Source organism: Daktulosphaira vitifoliae, unplaced genomic scaffold (genome assembly GCF_025091365.1).
Source record: "Daktulosphaira vitifoliae isolate Bord-2020 unplaced genomic scaffold, ASM2509136v1 Scaffold_1, whole genome shotgun sequence".
NCBI lineage: Eukaryota > Metazoa > Arthropoda > Insecta > Hemiptera > Phylloxeridae > Daktulosphaira > Daktulosphaira vitifoliae.
In genome coordinates, this window is record NW_026099572.1 from 56,276,996 (window position 1) to 56,296,314 (window position 19,319).

The 19,319-nt window shown below is 26.7% G+C and overlaps 1 protein-coding gene and 1 long non-coding RNA gene across 2 annotated transcripts in view; both read right to left on the minus strand.

The window, feature by feature from the left end:
• LOC126894610 (uncharacterized) overlaps window positions 1–2,244 on the minus strand; it is a gene marked incomplete at its 5' end in the record, with an annotated part of 5,614 nt that extends 3,370 nt beyond the window's left edge. The window contains one exon of the mRNA XM_050665741.1: window positions 11–2,244. Within this exon, the coding sequence (XP_050521698.1) occupies window positions 11–2,244 (2,234 nt within the window). The remainder of the gene's footprint in view (window positions 1–10) is intronic.
• Window positions 2,245–2,277: 33 nt separating this feature from the next.
• On the minus strand, window positions 2,278–7,914 carry LOC126901783 (uncharacterized). The gene is made up of 3 exons (XR_007703118.1): window positions 7,866–7,914; window positions 7,747–7,801; window positions 2,278–2,401 (listed from the first exon to the last, which is right to left on the minus strand). It is a non-coding gene; the product is annotated as an uncharacterized LOC126901783 (long non-coding RNA).
• Between the last annotated feature and the right edge of the window lie 11,405 nt (window positions 7,915–19,319).

A 19,319-nucleotide genomic window follows, 5' to 3' on the forward strand; every position in this document is an offset into this window, starting at 1 on the left:
ATTTTCATGCGCATATTTTAAGCATTCCATAGAATTCTTAAAAGTAGCTCTTCTTGGTGTAAATTCATCCCATTCGCATCCATTTTCACGAGCATATTTTAAACATTCTAAATGCCCATTTTCAGCAGCAGCTCTCGTTGTTTTGTCATCCCATGGACATCCATTTTGATGAGCATATTTTAAGCATTCTAAATGACCATTGGCAGCAGCGTCTGCGGTTGTGTCGGTATGCCATGGACATCCATTTTCATGAGCATATTTTAAACATTCTAAATACCCATTTGCAGCAGCAACTCTTGTTGTATCTTCATAAAAACTACATCCATTTTCGTGTCCATATTTTAAATATTGCAATTTGTTATATTTAGCAGCATTCTTCATTATTGATGTATCCCATTCGCATCCATTTTTATGAGCATATTTCAAACATTCAAAATGATCATTGTCATAAGCAGCCTTTGTTGTTGTAACATCCCATGGACATCCATTTTCATGAGCGTATTTTAGGCAATCTAAATGACCATTTGCAGCAGCGTCAGCGGTTGTGTCGGTATGCCATGGACAGTCATTTTCATGAGCATACTTTAAACATTCTAAATGTCCATTTGCAGCAGCGTACATTGTTGTGTCTGAATGCCATGGGCAGCCATTTTCATAAGCATATTTTAAGCATTCTAAGTGTCCATATGAAACAGCGTAATTTGTTGTGTCTGTATGCCATGGACAGCCATTTTCATGAGCATATTTTAAACATTCTATATGCCCATTTGCAGCAGCAACTCTTGTTGTATTTTCATCCCATGGACAATTATTTTCATGTGCATATATTAAACATTCTATATGCCCATTTGCAGCAGCAACTCTTGTTGTATTTTCATCCCATGGACATTTATTTTCATGCGCATATTTTAAGCATTCCATAGAATTCTTAAAAGTAGCTCTTCTTGGTGTAAATTCATCCCATTCGCATCCATTTTCATGAGCATATTTTAAACATTCTAAATGCCCATTTTCAGCAGCAGCTCTCGTTGTTTTGTCATCCCATAGACATCCATTTTGATGAGCATATTTTAAGCATTCTAAATGACCATTTGCAGCAGCGTCTGCGGTTGTGTCGGTATGCCATGGACAGTCATTTTCATGAGCATATTTTAAACATTCTAAATGTCCATTTGCAGCAGCGTACATTGTTGTGTCTGAATGCCATGGGCAGCCATTTTCATGAGCATATTTTAAGCATTCTAAATGTCCGTTTTCGGCAGCAATCTTTGTCGTTTCATCATCCCATTTACATCCATTTACATTAGCATAAATTAAGCATTCCATATTATTCCAAAATACAGCTGCATATGTTGTCGTTTCATCCCATGGACAATTATTTTTATGTGCATATATTAAACATTCTATATGCCCATTTGCAGCAGCAACTCTTGTTGTATTTTCATCCCATGGACATCCATTTTCATGCGCATATTTTAAGCATTCCATAGAATTCTTAAAAGTAGCTCTTCTTGGTGTAAATTCATCCCATTCGCATCCATTTTCATGAGCATATTTTAAACATTCTAAATGCCCATTTTCAGCAGCAGCTCTCGTTGTTTTGTCATCCCATAGACATCCATTTTGATGAGCATATTTTAAGCATTCTAAATGACCATTTGCAGCAGCGTCTGCGGTTGTGTCGGTATGCCATGGACAGTCATTTTCATGAGCATATTTTAAACTTTCTAAATGTCCATACTGAGCAGCGGCCCTGGTTGTTTTGTCATCCCATGGGCATTCATTTTCATGAGCGTACTTTAGGCAGTCTAAACTGCCATTTGCTGCAGCAGCTCTAGTTGTAGACTCATCCCAATTATAACCACATTCGTGGGCATATTTTAAAATATCAAAAAAACCTCTTGCTGCAGCAGATCTTGTTGTACCATCATCCCATTCACACCCGTTTTCGTGAGCATATTTTAAAATATCAATATTACCTTTGTTAGCTGCTTCAATTGTCGTTCCTTTATCCCATTTACATTCATTTTTATGGGCATATATTAAACAATCTAATTTATCATTTATAGCAGCAGCTAAAATTGTGCCTTCACTCCAAGGACATCCATTTTCATGAGCATATTTTAAGCATTCTAAATGTCCATTTGCAGCAGCAATTCTTGTTGTATCTACATCCCAATCACATCCATTTGCCTTTACATATTTTAAATATTTTAAATGCCTTTTATCTGTAGCTTCTGTAATCGTANACTATTTGCTGTAATTCTATCTTTATCCTTCTGACATCCATTTTCGTGAGCTAAATATAATGGTTCTAAGTTGCAATTTGAATCTGCTAATACTGTATTTTTATTTTCATATTGGTATATTTTTTCGTCATCTGAATTTCTATTTTCATTTGCTAAATGAGAATAATAATTAATTAATTTTAGCTATTTTAATTTTTTTTCTATTATACTAATATAATAAAGAAAGTAAAATGTTTCTTTCCAAAATTTCTAAAAAATGACTTGTTGTTTTAGTTTACATTTTATTCTATCATTAAGTATTCCTCATTATCTCCCTTTTTGGATACTTAAATTACCAAATTTATTATAATTTCAAACCCCATATACTTAAAAAACGTGCTTTACCAAAGATACATAAGCTACGATATATGAGATTTATTATGTCATCTATAAATGCGCCTAATTATAATTTGGCTAATCCCTCGTTCCCCGTAAATGGGGGAAACCTCCAAAAAAATTACAAATTTAAAAATCGCTAATTTTCGTAATTTTTTCAATTTTTTTTACTTAAAATTACTATAACTTTTTTAAAAATAACCGAATCAATATAGTTTTTTTTATATAGATGCATGATATCATTACCTTTTATTTGGTATATTTTTTTTTATATTTGACCCTTTACCTGACCACAGGGGGGATTTAAAATGACAACTTATTCACAATAAATTAATTTTTTCAACTTGACTTTTGAAAATGTTCCGGAAAGTCTGACACTTTTATATATATCTTAAATTAAAGGTAATGTAATGCACTTATTATTAAAAAATTTCGGACTTTATTTTATCTTCATGGTGAAAATGGCTACCATGCTATTTTTGTGTGAAACTTCTCGATTTTATTTTTNTATTATGAAAAAAATTTCGGACTTTATTTTATCTTCATGGTGAAAATGGCTACCATGCTATTTTTGTGTGAAACTTCTCGATTTTATTTTTTACATTTTGCTGTATAATGATATAACATATTGAAAAGTGAATGGATCAACATCATTTTTTAATGAGAAATAATATTTTTTAATTATCCCTTTTTTATTCGACATACTTTATCCTAATCAGGATATTAATAAGGAACTAGCAGATTATGTAGCTTTTGGAATATTTCAACAATTTTTTAAAATTAAACACTATCTAAAGATTTGCATCGAAGAGTTTTTTTTTTTTATAGTGATTTTAATCACTGTCAGACATCACTATACTTGATCTAACTATGCCACGTCACCACTGTGCCGCGATCCACTGTGCTGGTTTTTTTTTTTTATGTCTCTCCTTCTTTTCTGACTATTTTATGTAAAAAATGTTAAAAACAGCCAGAATATTAAAAAACACATAGATCATTCAATATTCACCTGATTGAATTAAAATTAATTATATCGTCTATTTATAATAAATAGCAAAAGAAGGAAGCTTGTTTATTAACCTGGTGAAAGTTTTGAATTTCATATTGTCTACAAAATTATAATTTTTCTTGCTAAAGTTTCAATTTTACGATGAAAAAATTAAAGGGATAAAATACATAAATATACCCATCTCAGAAGTACAAAAAAACGAAAAACACCTAATATGAGATTTAAATTTTGTAAAACTGTATCGGGAATAGCGAAAACACAGATTTATAACAATTAATAACAGTACCATAAGAAGCCATAAGATATCATTACATAACTGATATTTATGAAGATACAATATTCTACTACTACTAAAATAAAACCATGATTATTTATTAAAATATTTTATAATATTGTCATAATAATTTAATTAATTAATTAATTAATTTTTTCTTTTGCAACTAAATTAATAAATTGAATAATGATAAAATAATTATATTCCATCGCAATATATTACATATACAATAATATATAAAACAAATACAAAAATGTGGTTTGTAAACAACAAAAAAGTATCATTAAATTATTTGATTTTGAGCGGATTTTTACAGATTTCCTAATGCTAAATTTTACATATTACACTTATTTCTCAAACTTCAAATTTGTATGGTGTATTAAGCCGATATATTAAAAAAAAAAGTTTTTTTAATTAAGTCCCCAACAGAAATATAGCATCTAGATTACGTTTATTTTTATAAAGTTTCTATCTTGGTAGGCCTCTAAATCCCAAGAAAATTGTTTTAAATATTTGAAAATGAATTGAAACACTATATAATACTACATTAGAAAATCACTATAAAATAACTTCTTAATGGTTTTAAGTAAGCTCAAAAACGCAAATTTTTACAAACAAAAGTTATTAAAACTTAGAATTTCACATAATTTTTTTTTTATGTAAGCTTTAAGTTATAATGAGGCTAAGTCTAAAATATTAATTCGATTAATAATTTAATATTAAATAATTTGTGTGTTTTTTAACATTCTGATTGCTTTTACATTGAAATATCCATGAATACGGGAAGGTCATAGAAAAAAGTTTTTGTTATCTAAATATAGCATAAAAAATAAACCCTGAAAATTTAAGAAAAATATGAGGTGGTCGTGCAACCTCTTCTGGATGATTTTGCATGGTTGAACCCGTGAATCATCATTTTTTTTTAACTAAAAAGTAATGCTTTGACACAGCAATAAGAAATACACCATCTCCATTTTTAATAAAATTATATGAGTAAATAGGAGTAGGTCCGAAAATAAAAATTCTCATCTTGATATTTCAAAAACTTTGGTCTGTGTGTTGATAATATTTTTGCAGTACTAAACAATGAATTTTATAATGAAGTCTTTTTACAGAAATTTAGGTTCGGTTCTTAAAACATTTTGTTTTACATTTAAGTTACGATCAGGTTTTTGGAAAATCAAAAATTAAGGTTTTATTAAAAACCAGCTTTAATCGGTAAAAACCTTATTTTGACATTTCAAAATTTTAAGTTAAAAATTTTATAGTTAAAAAATATATAAATTTTAAAATCTGCCAATGTTATTATTTATAATTAACATCAGTGGTGGATTTCGAAAGAGATTTGAATAGCCCCAGACGCCGTTATATTTATATTATACTTATGTAGTTAAGTCCATATGTTTATTTACATATTTCTAAAATATATTATTTGTTGGATTCTCAGCATAGATGGTTATAGGGAATTATGTTTAGTTTTTCTAAATATTTCATCAGCCCCAGAAAATTTAAAAATGTTATATATTTTAACATCCCAGAAAATCTACTATTTTTTTAATAGTTTTAAACAAATTTAACAACGATTTAGCAAATTTTGAACAATATATAATGGAATGTAATAATTAATTTTGATCCCAAAGTTTATAAAGCTGGCTTATATAAGTTATAAGTTTATAAAGCTAGAAAATTTAGGTACATAACAAACATAAGATTATATTGCCAAAAAGATGTAAAAAATCAAAATGGTAAGAGAATTAATTGAGTTTCTTGTACTTCATGTTCCCGCAGGATGATTATTAATTATTTAAAAAAAGAATATAAGCTAGAGGTTACTATAGCCTAAAATTCCAAAAACTAGACCCTACCGTACTGTAACATTAAAAAAATTATAAGATTATTAGATGAAATAAAGACTGAACCAGACCGGACTAAATAAAAATTTTAAATGAACTGAACAAAACAGAAAAAAATTTAAATAAAACAAAGCAGACCATTAAATAAAAAATTACCGAACCGAATAAAAAAGAAACAATTTAATATTAACTTAAGGCCCATTCTAAATAGAACATTATATATATTTCTAGGTTTAGTTGCGATTATGTGCGTGGTTCTTTTGTTACATTAAATTATTAATTTTGTGCACTGCATAAGAAGTTGAGAATGATACTTGCACTAGCAGAAATTAAAATGAATTGTAACAACAAAGCCTATGTCTTAAAAATGACAAATATAAAATATTATAGCATTGGTAATGGTAGGGAGTCACTTAATAATTAATTACCACGAAGTGCAAATATTTAACACCGGAAAAATAATGTTAACAAAATTAAACTGCTGTTATCACAACTTTCTAATTGATTTCTTTTTATGACTGTTACACTTGAAATTACTAAAATTATCTTACATTATGGCGCAATTTGCCAACTCCAAGAACTCCACAATATATTTATTTTCTGTAATGCGAATATGAACTGGATCTGATTTTTATAAATAAGATGACTTTAGAAAATATGTAAATTTACAGGTATTCAATGGATAAACTCTGCCTCGAGTATTATATTATGGTCATGACCGCTCCACTTACATAGCTTCGCTCCACAACTATCGCACTTACTTTTTAAGTTATTGTTTATACAGAAAAAATGAACAGTAAACATAGTGACAACTGTAATAAAAACTGTTGGAAAAACTAAATGATCAGTTAGGTTAACCAAGTATTCAGTTATTCTGACTGTCTTAATTGTAGTTGTATTTTTTTCCTTGAATGCATGGTGGCATTTAAAGAGTTCCAACGAGTTTATGTGTTGTCTTTTATATTTATTCTTATTAATAACAGTATTGAATTAAGCCTAGTTTTGTTCTATTCTTTTTTTTAGTATTAAAAACCAATTGTAAATTTATAAATTAAAAAATTGAAAATAACTAATATTTCATGTATAAAAATATGATGTGTATTTTATTATGTTATATATCAATGGTCATAGTTAGTTCACAATAAATAAATAGTTCACAATTACTGCGTGATGGAAAAATTGAAAATTTATAAAATATATGACACAACATTGAGTATAAAAATAATAAGCCAATTTTGATTTCAAATAATCTAATCGTCATTTATAACTTGAAATTTTTAATTATTTAAAATTAATTCCTTTTAGTAAAATATCAAAAAGCCTATGGTGATTATTTTTTCAAATACTAAATCATCTAGAATAAAATAAAAGCCGTGTTTACTCGTGGTACACGAATACCAAAGGCATCTCTTATCTTCTATTTACTTAGAAAATACAATAATTCGACATTTTTAGTTAAATTACAGGTGCTTATTCAAAAGTAAATATTTTTATTGGAAAAATTACAGATATATTACCACTAGTTAAATGAAAAGTTTACTTTTTCCCAATAAATATTTAAATATTTAATATCGTAAAAATAGTATTTAAAAATAAAATGTTCACAAACTGAAAATTAATAAAACAACTGTTTATCAAATTTATTCTTAAAATCTATTCTACAAAATGGCTGTATTGAAATTTGTTTTTTCGCAATTTTAATGAAAACAATTTTTTTTTTTAATAAGTTGAGAAATTATTATTAATTGTAACATTTTAATAATTCCAAAGTAAAAAAATTATAAAAAAAAAAAATTAACGTATATTAATTAAATGATCAGAAGTTCTTAGTATTGTTAGAACATAACTGATCATTCTGAAAAACTAAAAGAATATCATTATAGCTAATTTTATACGTTTCATACTTGCCTCATTTAAAAAAAATACAAGAATTGATATGGATTATTAATTAAATTATGAGCATAGATAATATAATATAGAATTTACCTTTGTTAGATATTAAACAAGAAATTATCAACAAAAAAGTTATCAATTGCCAGTTCTAGAATAAAATAAAATAATTTTTAGTTTTCAATCAAACACTTCATTTAAAGTATACTACTCACCTTCATTTTTACTCTAAGAGTTTATATTAATAATAATATGTTATTATTATTTTGAATAACTTATGAACATTTTTCGGTTAAATTGGTGTATATATAACATATAAGCAATAACCAACATAATTTATTATTATATTTAAAAAGAGTATCTTAAGTAAATAATTAGTGTCTGTATGTAGGGTATGTAATATGAATAGATACAGCTATATGTCTATTCTTAAATTTACTCCCAAAATTAAAATTCATATTTCTCCTTCTCCTCTTAACTTATATATATATTTAAATTAGCTTATAGTTTAAAGCAGCGTGTTCATACATTTTTTGTTGGATAGAATTCGAAAGTAAAGCGTTAAAGATGTCTTGTTTCCCAAAATTTTCAATTACGTTTGGTAATTTAGTATTTAAATTATCAACTGCTGATGATTCTTCACAAATTTATTTATATAGAATGTTATGCCTTTTAATTTTATCGAGCCACTCATTTGAAGTTTTGCAGTCATTCAATTCATAAACTCCAGCGAACTACTTAGCCTTTTCCTGTATCGTTGCAAGAGGCAAATATTTTTCCTGAACATTGCCAAGCAATACCAAAAGTTCTTTATCAATTACATTGCCTTAAATGCTCTTAATTTTGATAACCTACGTTTATAATTTCATTTACCAACCCACACTTTACAAATTTCTTTTTATAATACATGTTAGTGCGCAATTTATGTATTACCAACTTGAATTTTTTTCGCAAGTATACAAACTTCTTAATTTTTCTTATTTTGACGAAAAACTATTATTTTAATTTTTTTGGGAATCTACAGTTTTTATTTTAACGTCAATGAATTTATAGTATTAATAACCGATACTAATTAACACAATACACTAAATATTGGAATATAAGATATTGATATTTTTGTCATAATGGTTATTATTTTGTTATATTATCTTATTATCCTATAAAGAAATTAATTTACATTTCATAAGGAACGCTTCGATACAAATCTGTAGCTAGTGTTTAATTCTAATAAATTGGTGGATCATTACAAAAGTAACATTAACTCCTATTTTCTTAATTATATTCTGATTAGTGATTTAAAATCATAATATATGAATAAATACTAATTAGAGTAAATAAATTTAGTATGAAATTGATATTCAATAATTTAATATTGTAATTTATATGGAGAAATTATAAAAATGACATATTTGTTGCCGCCTTGGCTGTTCTAGAAAATCCAAAATAAAAATGGGGAATAGAACTCAGCCGTACGGCTTAAAATAGGGGCAACTAATAATCAACAAAAAAAGTTTCTAATCAATTTAAAATCGCTAAAAGAAAAATATTTTCTGTTAACATAAAATAAACTTACCCAGACCAATGAATACAATTAAATACGAACAATTGTACCTACCATTATCGAACAGAATAATCCATACTACTTACATGCAGTTATGCTCTATATGAATAAAGTGAATTACAATTTATAACAGTAAGACAATATCTGTAGTTTCACTGCAACAACGCACTAGCCAATATAAAAGAAAAAAAGGAAAAATGAAAACAACTATATGTCCTCAAAATAATAATATGAATAATGTATTATAAAACGAAACTTGAACAAAGTTTTTACTGATTCATACAAAAACAACAATTAATTCAAATAAAAACCAACGTAACTTATACTAACTGTATAATACTACAACAGGTACATATATTTCTTTTTTGAATAAAACGACTAAACAATACAGGCCGCTGATAAGGTGTCCTAACAGCTGATGACGCACAAGCACTACCAGCTGACCACAACTAACCAGTGCAGCTGTCACGCTTGGCGCGAACAATATTTTTGACAAATCTTTTACATTATGCCTCAAACTTTCTCTAAATATTATTTTTAATTCTTTCCTCGGTAAATTTTTAGATTCAATGTTATCATAAAACCTTAATGCAGGACCTTGCAAAAAAGGCACTAAATATTGCGGTTTATTTATTTCTGACTAGTTATTATTTAACGCTGCTCTATTAAATAATTTAAAAAATAAATCTAGGCATTCATTTATTATATCAGAAAAGGTAGTTAGTTAGAAAAATAATTTTTTATTCTTATTGATAAAAATAATTATTTGAGGTAGAAGTATATTTTGATCAGTATCGTTTTTTCTATTATTTGTAACTTATTTTTTTGTTTGATATAGTACCGATAATCCCGAAATTTCAGTTTCAAATTCTTTTATGAGTTTAGATTTTAAAGAATAATTTACCCACTATAGTGTTTTTCATATTCCTCTGTCAAACCTTCTACGGCAATAAAGCTTATTTCTTCTTTTATAAATTTCAAAATTCACTTTTAGTTTCAATTGCAAAGCTGAGAAAGTATTAATTTTACTATGATGTGTTTTTTTTTTTTTTTTTTTTTGTCTGTTGAGGATGATCCAGATATAAGAATACTTTTAATTTCAGAGCATTTTAGCTGATATATTAAGAATTTATTATTTTTGGCTAATATTATTTAAAATTAAAAACAAATATAAAAAATATTTAATTCAATAAGTCACATAAATTATTTAAAAATTTAAAAACCATCATTGGCACTAAACACAAGTACGTGCTAAATTAGTATTTTAAATATATTTTAGCTTCGATGCGAAGCTCAGAAGGTATTGGTTTTACTATGTTTTTTTTTTTTTTTTTTTTATCACCACTTTTTCTTAGCTCTCACTGGACCGATTTCTTTCAAAAATACGTCAAAAGATCACAAATCGTATCTAGTTGAAGACATTACCCTTAAAAATTGAAAAATTTCCCCTCGTTCCTCGCAAATGGGGGAAATATCAAAAAAATTACAAATTTAAAAATCGGTAAATTTTGTCATTTTTTTCACTTTTTTTTCTTAAAACTTCCATAACTTTTTCAAGCAAGCAGCAGGAATCGATGGAATACAAGCGGAGCTTTGGAAGGAGGCGGGAGAAAAAGTTAAAAGGGAATTATTTCAAATTATCAAAGTCATATACGAAACCGGTGAATTGCCTGAAGATTACGTAAAGAGCCTAATTATCCCCATCCCAAAGAAAACAGCAGCAAAGAAATGTGAAGAATACCGTACCATTAGTTTGCTATCCCATGCCTCTAAAATACTAACAAAGATTATATTTAAACGTATTGAAGGTAAAATAGAACAATCATTGACAGAAGACCAATTCGGGTTTAGAAGGAATATGGGAACGAGAGAAGCAATATTGGCGTTAAGGATAATCATTCAAAAAAGGATTAGGAAAGACAAACAAACATTTATAGCTTTTGTGGATATCGAAAAAGCATTTGATAACGTAAATTGGAAGATAATGTTTAACATGATGAAAAGATTGGGGTTAAAATACACAGATAGGAAACTTCTGTATAACCTATACAAGGATGAATCCGCAGTTATAAGGATCCAAGATGAGGAAGAAGAAGTAAAAATAAACAGAGGAGTTAGACAAGGTTGTACATTATCCCCAATTATATTCAATGCATATATTCAAGAAGCAATAGATATGATAAAGGAAAATGCCAATTTAGGGATAAAGATTAACGGACAAAAAATAAGTATGTTACGCTTTGCCGATGACATAGCTTTAATTGCTGAATGCGAGAAAGATCTGGCTCAACTAATTAAAGCTATGGATAAAACATTCGAAAAAGAGTTGGAAATGAGAATAAATGTGAAGAAAACAAAAGTAATGGTATGTGAAAGGGAAAATAATACAAGAATACAGATAAAAATACGAAACCAATCAATAGAACAAGTAGATGAATTTACATACCTGGGAAGCGCAATCAGCAAGGATGGAAGAAACAGAAGTGAAATTATAAAACGTATCTGTCAAGCTAAAATAGCCTTTAACAAAAAGAAAACTATATTTACATCAAGAAGCATGAGTCTAAAAATAAGAAAAAACCTATTAAAGACGTATGTATGGAGCATTGCTCTGTACGGGTGTGAAACCTGGACAATAGCAATGGAAGAAAAAAAAAGACTTGAGGCGTTTGAAATGTGGTGCTATAGAAGGATGCTAAGGATAAGTTGGATGGACAGAGTAACCAATGTAGAAGTACTGGAAAGAATATCAGATGGAAAGTTACTATGGAATAACATAGTCAGAAGACGCAACGAATGGATAGGTCATGTAATGAGACATGAAGGATTGTTGAAATTGATAATAGAAGGAACAGTAGAAGGGAAGAACCGTAGGGGTAGACCAAGATTGGAATTCATTCAACAGATAATAAAGGACCAAGGATGTGACTCATATGTGGAAATGAAAAGGAAGGCGGATAAGAGGGAAGACTGGAAGATGGCTGCAAACCAATCTACGGATTGAAACCATAGAGAGAGAGAACTTTTTCAAAAATCAACATAATTTTTTTTTATACTAAAACCTTGGATATTTACCTTTCATTTGATATCATTTTTTGAAAATCTAACACTTAACCTGCTCATTGGGTGGGATTTAAAATAGCCACTCTTTTACAAAAACTAACTTTTTCAACTTAATTTTTGAAAATGTTCCGGAAATACTGCGTCCTTTAAACATATATCAAATTAAAGCTTATTTTATGCACTATAAAATGAAAAAAAAAATTTGTCCTGACGGCCTATCTTCTATGCGCAAATGGCTACCGTATTCAAAAATATGCCATTTTTCTAATAAAAATCTAGGTTTTGTATTTTATTTTATTTTAAAGTATCTTATTAGGAGAATATATTGACTTTCATGAATATTATATAATTTAATTGACATAGAATAAAGTTCATAAGACATAAGAAATTAAACTTATTAATTTTTTTTTACTTTTTTAAAGTTGAAAAAGTAATTTTTAAATTTGAGTTAGCTTAAATAGCCAATTTTTTAGCTTTGATGCGAATTTTTTATATGTAAATACTAATTTTTAATAATATTAAAACTTAGAAGTGAAAGAAAAAGTTTAATTGCAGATTTGAAAACATCGCAAAAAGTTGATTTAGAATGGTATATTTTTGTTACTAAAGAAAGTTCCTTGTAGTTCAGTGCATTTATTTATAGTAACAAACAGTTTTTATTGAAATGTATTGTATCAAGCCCTTTAAATTTTTATACACATAAAAATAAAGCAAAATACAACTTCTTTGTTATTTTTATAATTTCTCCGTTTAAATTACAATATTAAATTATTGAATATCAATTTCATACTAATTTAATAATTATAATTAGTATTTATTCATATATTATATTTTAAAATCAAAGAACTACTAATTAGGATATAATCAAAGAAATAAGAGTTGATGTTACTTTTGGAATAATCCACCAATTTCTCTAAATGAAACACTATCTACAGATTTGCATCGAGGCGTTTCTTATGATAGTGATTTTAATCACTGTCAAATATCATCTATACTTGTCCTATCTATGCCTTATCTACACTGTGCCTCGACCCCACTGTGCTACCGTTTTTTTTTTTGTGTCTGTGAACGCTCAATCTTAGCTCACGCTGGACCGAATTTGAAAAAAAAAATAAAATCGAGAATTTTCACACAAAAATAGCATTTGGTAGCCATTTTCACCATGAAGACAAAATAAAGTCCGAAATTTTTTCCATAATAAAGTGCATTACATTACTTTTAATTTAAGATATATATATAAAAGTGTCAGACTTTCCGGAACATTTTCAAAAGTCAAGTTGAAAAAACTAATTTATTGTGAATAAGTTGTCATTTTAAATCCCCCCCTGTGGACAGGTAAAGGGTCAAATATAAAAAAATATATATAAAATGATAGTTAAATATCTAAGGTATCTATAAAAAAAAAAATTTATATTGATTCAGTCATTTTTAAAAAAGTTATGGCAATTTTAAGTAAAAAAAAATGAAAAAATATCGAAAATTAGCGATTTTTAAATTTGTAATTTTTTGGGGGATTTCAAGGGTCAAATATAAAAAAAAAATATACCAAATGAAAGGTAATGATATCATGCATCTGTATAAAAAAAATTATATTGATTCGGTTATTTTTAAAAAAGTTATAGTAATTTTAAGTAAAAAAACGGTAGCACAGTGGGGTCGAGGCATAGATGGGACAAGTATAGATAATATCTGACAGTGATTAAAATCACTATCATAAGAAACGCTTCGATGCAAATCTGTAGATATTGTTTCATTTAGAGAAATTGGTGGATTATTCCAAAAGCAACATCAACTCTTATTTCTTTAATTATATCCTGATTAGTAGTTCTTTGATTTTAAAATATAATATATGAATAAATACTAATTATAGTTTTTAAATTTAGTATGAAATTGTGAGGCCAGCTATGATGTATGGTTCATAGTGTTGGGCGGTTGATAAGAAGTAGAGCAGAGAATAAGTGTAGCAGAGATGAGAATGCTTAGTTGGATGAGTGGAGTGAATAGAGAAGATAGGATAAGGAACGAGCATATAAGAGGAAGTATAGGTGTTGCGTCAATCGTGGATAAAATGACAGAAAATAGACTTAGATTGTTTAGTCATGTTATGACGAGAAAAGAATCGGAAGCTGTAAGAACAGTTATAGAAATGAATGTTGCTTCTGATGAAAGTTCCTTGTAGTCCAGTGCATTTATTTATAGTAACAAACAGTTTTTATTGAAAATTATTGTATCAAGCCCTTTAAATTTTTATACACGTAAAAGTAAGATTTAGCAAAATATAACTTCTTTATTATTTTTATAATTTCTCCGTTTAAATTAAAATATTAAATTATTGAATATCAATTGCATACTAAATTTAATAATTATAATTAGTGTATATTCATATATTATATTTTAAAATCAAATAACTACTAATCAGGATATAATTAAAGAAATAAGAGTTGATGTTGCTTTTGGAATAATCCACCAATTTCCTACTTTAAAAAAAAAAAAATNAATCCACCAATTTCCTACTTTAAAAAAATAAAAATTGGTTGGGAATTTTTCTGTTATTCGCCAAAATTACTCCTTCGTTGACTAGAATAAATCATTAAATAAAAAATTTGATGAGAATTAAAACAATGTTATTTTTAAGATTAATATGCAGTCAGAAAGTTTTATAATTATTANTATTATTTTTAAGATTAATATGCAGTCAGGAAATTTTATAATTACTATCTACAATATATTTATCAGAAAAACTCATTACTTTTTGCATTTTTATCGTATTAGAACACTTAAATAGAAATCATAGTAGTCATTCTAAGTAATTTTATTTAAAAAGATTCTACTATTGAAATATCCAGAACTGAATTAATTTTAATGATTTATTTTAACTAAAAAAAATGTTTGATTATTTTGAATCCCTCTTGTGGGCAGGTAAAGGGTTAGATTTATAAAAAAAAAAACCAAATGATAGATAAAGACATGCATCTATATAAAAAAAAAATTATACTGATTTGGTCATTTTTGATAAAGTTTAACAGTTAACCAAGTTATTAGTTTTATACACTGTAGTACAAGGAACTTTCATCAAAAACAAAAATATAATATTCTAAATCAACATTTCGCGATGTTTTCAAATGTGCAATTACACTATTTCTATCACTTTTAAGTTTTAATATTATTAAAAAATAGTATTTACATATAAAAAAAAATAATTAAGAACAAAAAAAATTGTTTTAAATTAATACTGATTTGATATAATATTTAATATTAATTTGATTATTAATAAGTTAAAAATAAGGAAAATGACATATTTAACCTATTTTGTTAATCGTTTAAAGTTGATTGTTGTAAATGTTTATAATAAAAAAAAAAAATTTATTTTACCATAACTTTTAGCTCAATTGGTAAGTTTGACATTGACATAATTAAATAGAAAATTTTATGACAATTAAAAAAATTGTATCGTTAAGATCAATATGCAGTCAGAAAGTTTTATAATTACTATTTATTGTAAATTTATCAGAAAAGCTCAATTTTTTTTTGCATTTTTATGGTAATAGATAACTTAAATAGAAGTAATAGTAATAATTTCCTAGTAACTTTTGTTGTTTAAAAAATTCTACAATTGAAATATTCAGAACTTAATTAATTTAAATGATTTACTTTAACTAAATGGACCAATCAAAACAAAGTTGTTAAAAAGATTTACTCAATTGAGCGTATTATAAAATTTGATTATATTTGTAAAAATCAATTGTTATTCATTTATCATTTTTTTTAGAAATGATTTATATAGCAACATGTTACCAACAAATTTGGAATATTATAGTCTAGTGGTAGCACACACAAATAGAGTAAAAAAATTATTAAATTACAAAGTAAAATGATTTAATTTTGTAGTTGAAACCTATCATNTAAGTTGTAGTTAATTTTGTAGTTGAAACCTATCAACCAAACTTCATTCGTTAATAAATATTTTGAAAACATTAGAAATGAATGATTTTAATTGTCTTTATGGAGAACATGGAATAACTAACTGTTTAATTGATAAATTGAAATTTTTTTTCAATTTTTGAGGGTAATATCTTCTCAGCTTTGCATCGAAGCTAAAACTTAAAATATAGTAAAATAATTTTAATACGAATAAGAAATTTCTTCTTGCAAGGGGCGACTAAAGTGATGGGATCCTTGATCTTTATTGAAGTTATTGAATCTAAATGGATAAAAATCAAACGAATTAAAAATTTATACTAACTTAAAAAGAATTAAGAAAAAATGCAAAAANTCAACTTAAAAAGAATTAAGAACATATGCAAAAAATTCATTGCCATACGCGGGTTGGAATCTCGTACCCCAAGCGTGTAAAACATACATTTTACCAACTCGGCAACCGTACGTTACCCCATAGGTTGAAAAATTGGCTATTTAAGCTAAATCAAATTTCAAAGTTATTTTTCTTGACTTAAAAGAAGCAAACAAATTTAAATAAGTTTAACTTTCTATGCTATATTAATTTTTTATTTATATAATATTTATGAAAATCTGTAGTCCCCTTGTCAGGTATTTTAAAATAAAATAAAATACAAAACCCAGAATTTTAACACAAAAATAGCATATTTTTGCATACGGTAGTCATTTTTACCATGAAGACAAATCCAGAGGTCAAATTTTTTTTTTTCACATTAAAGTATATTACATAAGCTTTAATTTAAGATATATTTAAAAGTGTCAGTATTTCCGGAATACTTTCAAAAATTAAATTGAAAATATCGTAGTAACAATACGCATGTTTAAAGTTTTGACCCCCCTTGTTAAAGGGGTATGATCCGATTTACAAAAAAAGCGTGCCAGATGAAAGGGGTATATAAATATTTATTATAAAAAAATAATAATATTGATCCATACATTTTTCCAAAAGTTATATAAAATATAAATTAAATAATATAACATATAAAATCGAGATTTTTTTCACGGAAATCGTACGTTTTTCTTTAACTTTGATGTCCGTTTTCACCACGAAGACAAGTCCAGAGGTCAAATTTTTTTTTTTCAAATTAAAGTATATTACATAAGCTTTAATTTAAGATATATATAAAAGTGTCAGTCTTTCCGGAACATTTTCAAAAGTTAAGTTGAAAAAGTTCTACTTTCTATACGCATTTTAAAAGGTTTGCACCCCCCCTGTATAAAGGGAAATGGTCCGATTTTAAAAAAAAGTATGTCGAATGAAAGAAGTATATATAAAGTATTTATCATTAAAGAATAAAGTTGATTCATGCATTTTTTAAAAAGTTATAGCAACATAATGTTAAAAAATGTAAAATATAATATCAAGAATTTTTTCACAAAAATAGCATATTTTTGCATACGGTAGCCGTTTTCACCATGAAGACAAGTCCAGAGGTCAAATTTTTTTTTTTCAAATTAAAGTATATTACATAAGCTTTAATTTAAGATATATATAAAAGTGTCAGTATTTCCGGAATACTTTCAAAAATTAAATTGAAAATATCTTAGTAACAATGAGCATGTTTAAAGTTTTGACCCCCCTTGTTAAAGGGATATGATCCGATTTACAAAAAAAGCGTGCCACATGAAAGGGGTATATAAATATTTATTATAAAAAAATAATAATATTGTGCCATACATTTTTCCAAAAGTTATATAAAATATAAATTAAATAATATAACATATAAAATCGAGAATTTTTTCACGGAAATCGTACGTTTTTCTTTAACTTTGATGTCCGTTTTCACCACGAAGACAAGTCCAGAGGTCAAATTTTTTTTTTTCAAATTAAAGTATATTACATAAGCTTTAATTTAAGATATATATAAAAGTGTCAGTCTTTCCGGAACATTTTCAAAAGTTAAGTTGAAAAAGTTCTACTTTCTATACGCATTTTAAAAGGTTTGCACCCCCCCTGTATAAAGGGAAATGGTCCGATTTTAAAAAAAAGTATGTCGAATGAAAGAAGTATATATAAAGTATTTATCATTAAAGAATAAAGTTGATTCATGCATTTTTTAAAAAGTTATAGCAACATAATGTTAAAAAATGTAAAATATAATATCAAGAATTTTTTCACAAAAATAGCATATTTTTGCATACGGTAGTCATTTTCACCATGAAGACAAGTCCAGAGGTCAAATTTTTTTTTTTCAAATTAAAGTATATTACATTAGCTTTAATTTAAGGTATATATAAAATTGTCAGTCTTTCCGGAACATTTTCAAAAGTTAAGTTGAAAAAGTTAATTTTTTGTAAAAAAGTTATCATTTTGAAACCCTTCTTGTGGGCTGTTAATGGGACAAATGTTCACAAAAATATATAAAATGATAGGTAAATATCTAAGATATTTATAAAAAAAAAAATTATATTGATTCGATCATTTTTAAAAAAGTTATGGCACTTTTAAGAAAAAAAATTGAAAAAATTATCGAAAATTAGCGATTTTTAAATTTGTAATTTTTTTGGAGGTTTCCCCCATTTACGGGGAACGAGGGAATTTTTTTCAATTTTTGAGGGTAATGTCTTCGACTAGATACGATTTGTGATCTTTTGACGTATCATTGAAAGAAATCGGTTCGGTGAGAGCTGAGAAAAAGTGGTAACAGACACAAAAAAAAAATAAATAAAAAAAACACATCTTAGTAAAACTAATACCTTTTCAGCTTCGCATCGAAGCTAAAATTGTTTTAATCTAAATATAACATAAAGAATAAACCCTGGAAATTTCAGAAAAATATGAAGTGGTCGTGCAACCACTTCTGGATGACTTGGCATGGATTGACCTTCATACAGAACATTATGAAATTTATAAGCTCATTTATTTTATTCAGTTCTTTTTTGATCTACCAATCCATCTTTCAGAAGGCCAATTATTATAATTATCAAAATACTCTTTTTAAAAAATTAGCTACAATAAAATGTACTGACCTATTTAAATAATGTAATTATATGCCTTTTATACAAATTGTGATAAAATATTATTTTTTATTTTTTATTGAAAAGCTATCAAATATTATAAAAACTATTAAAGTTTACATTTTGGAGA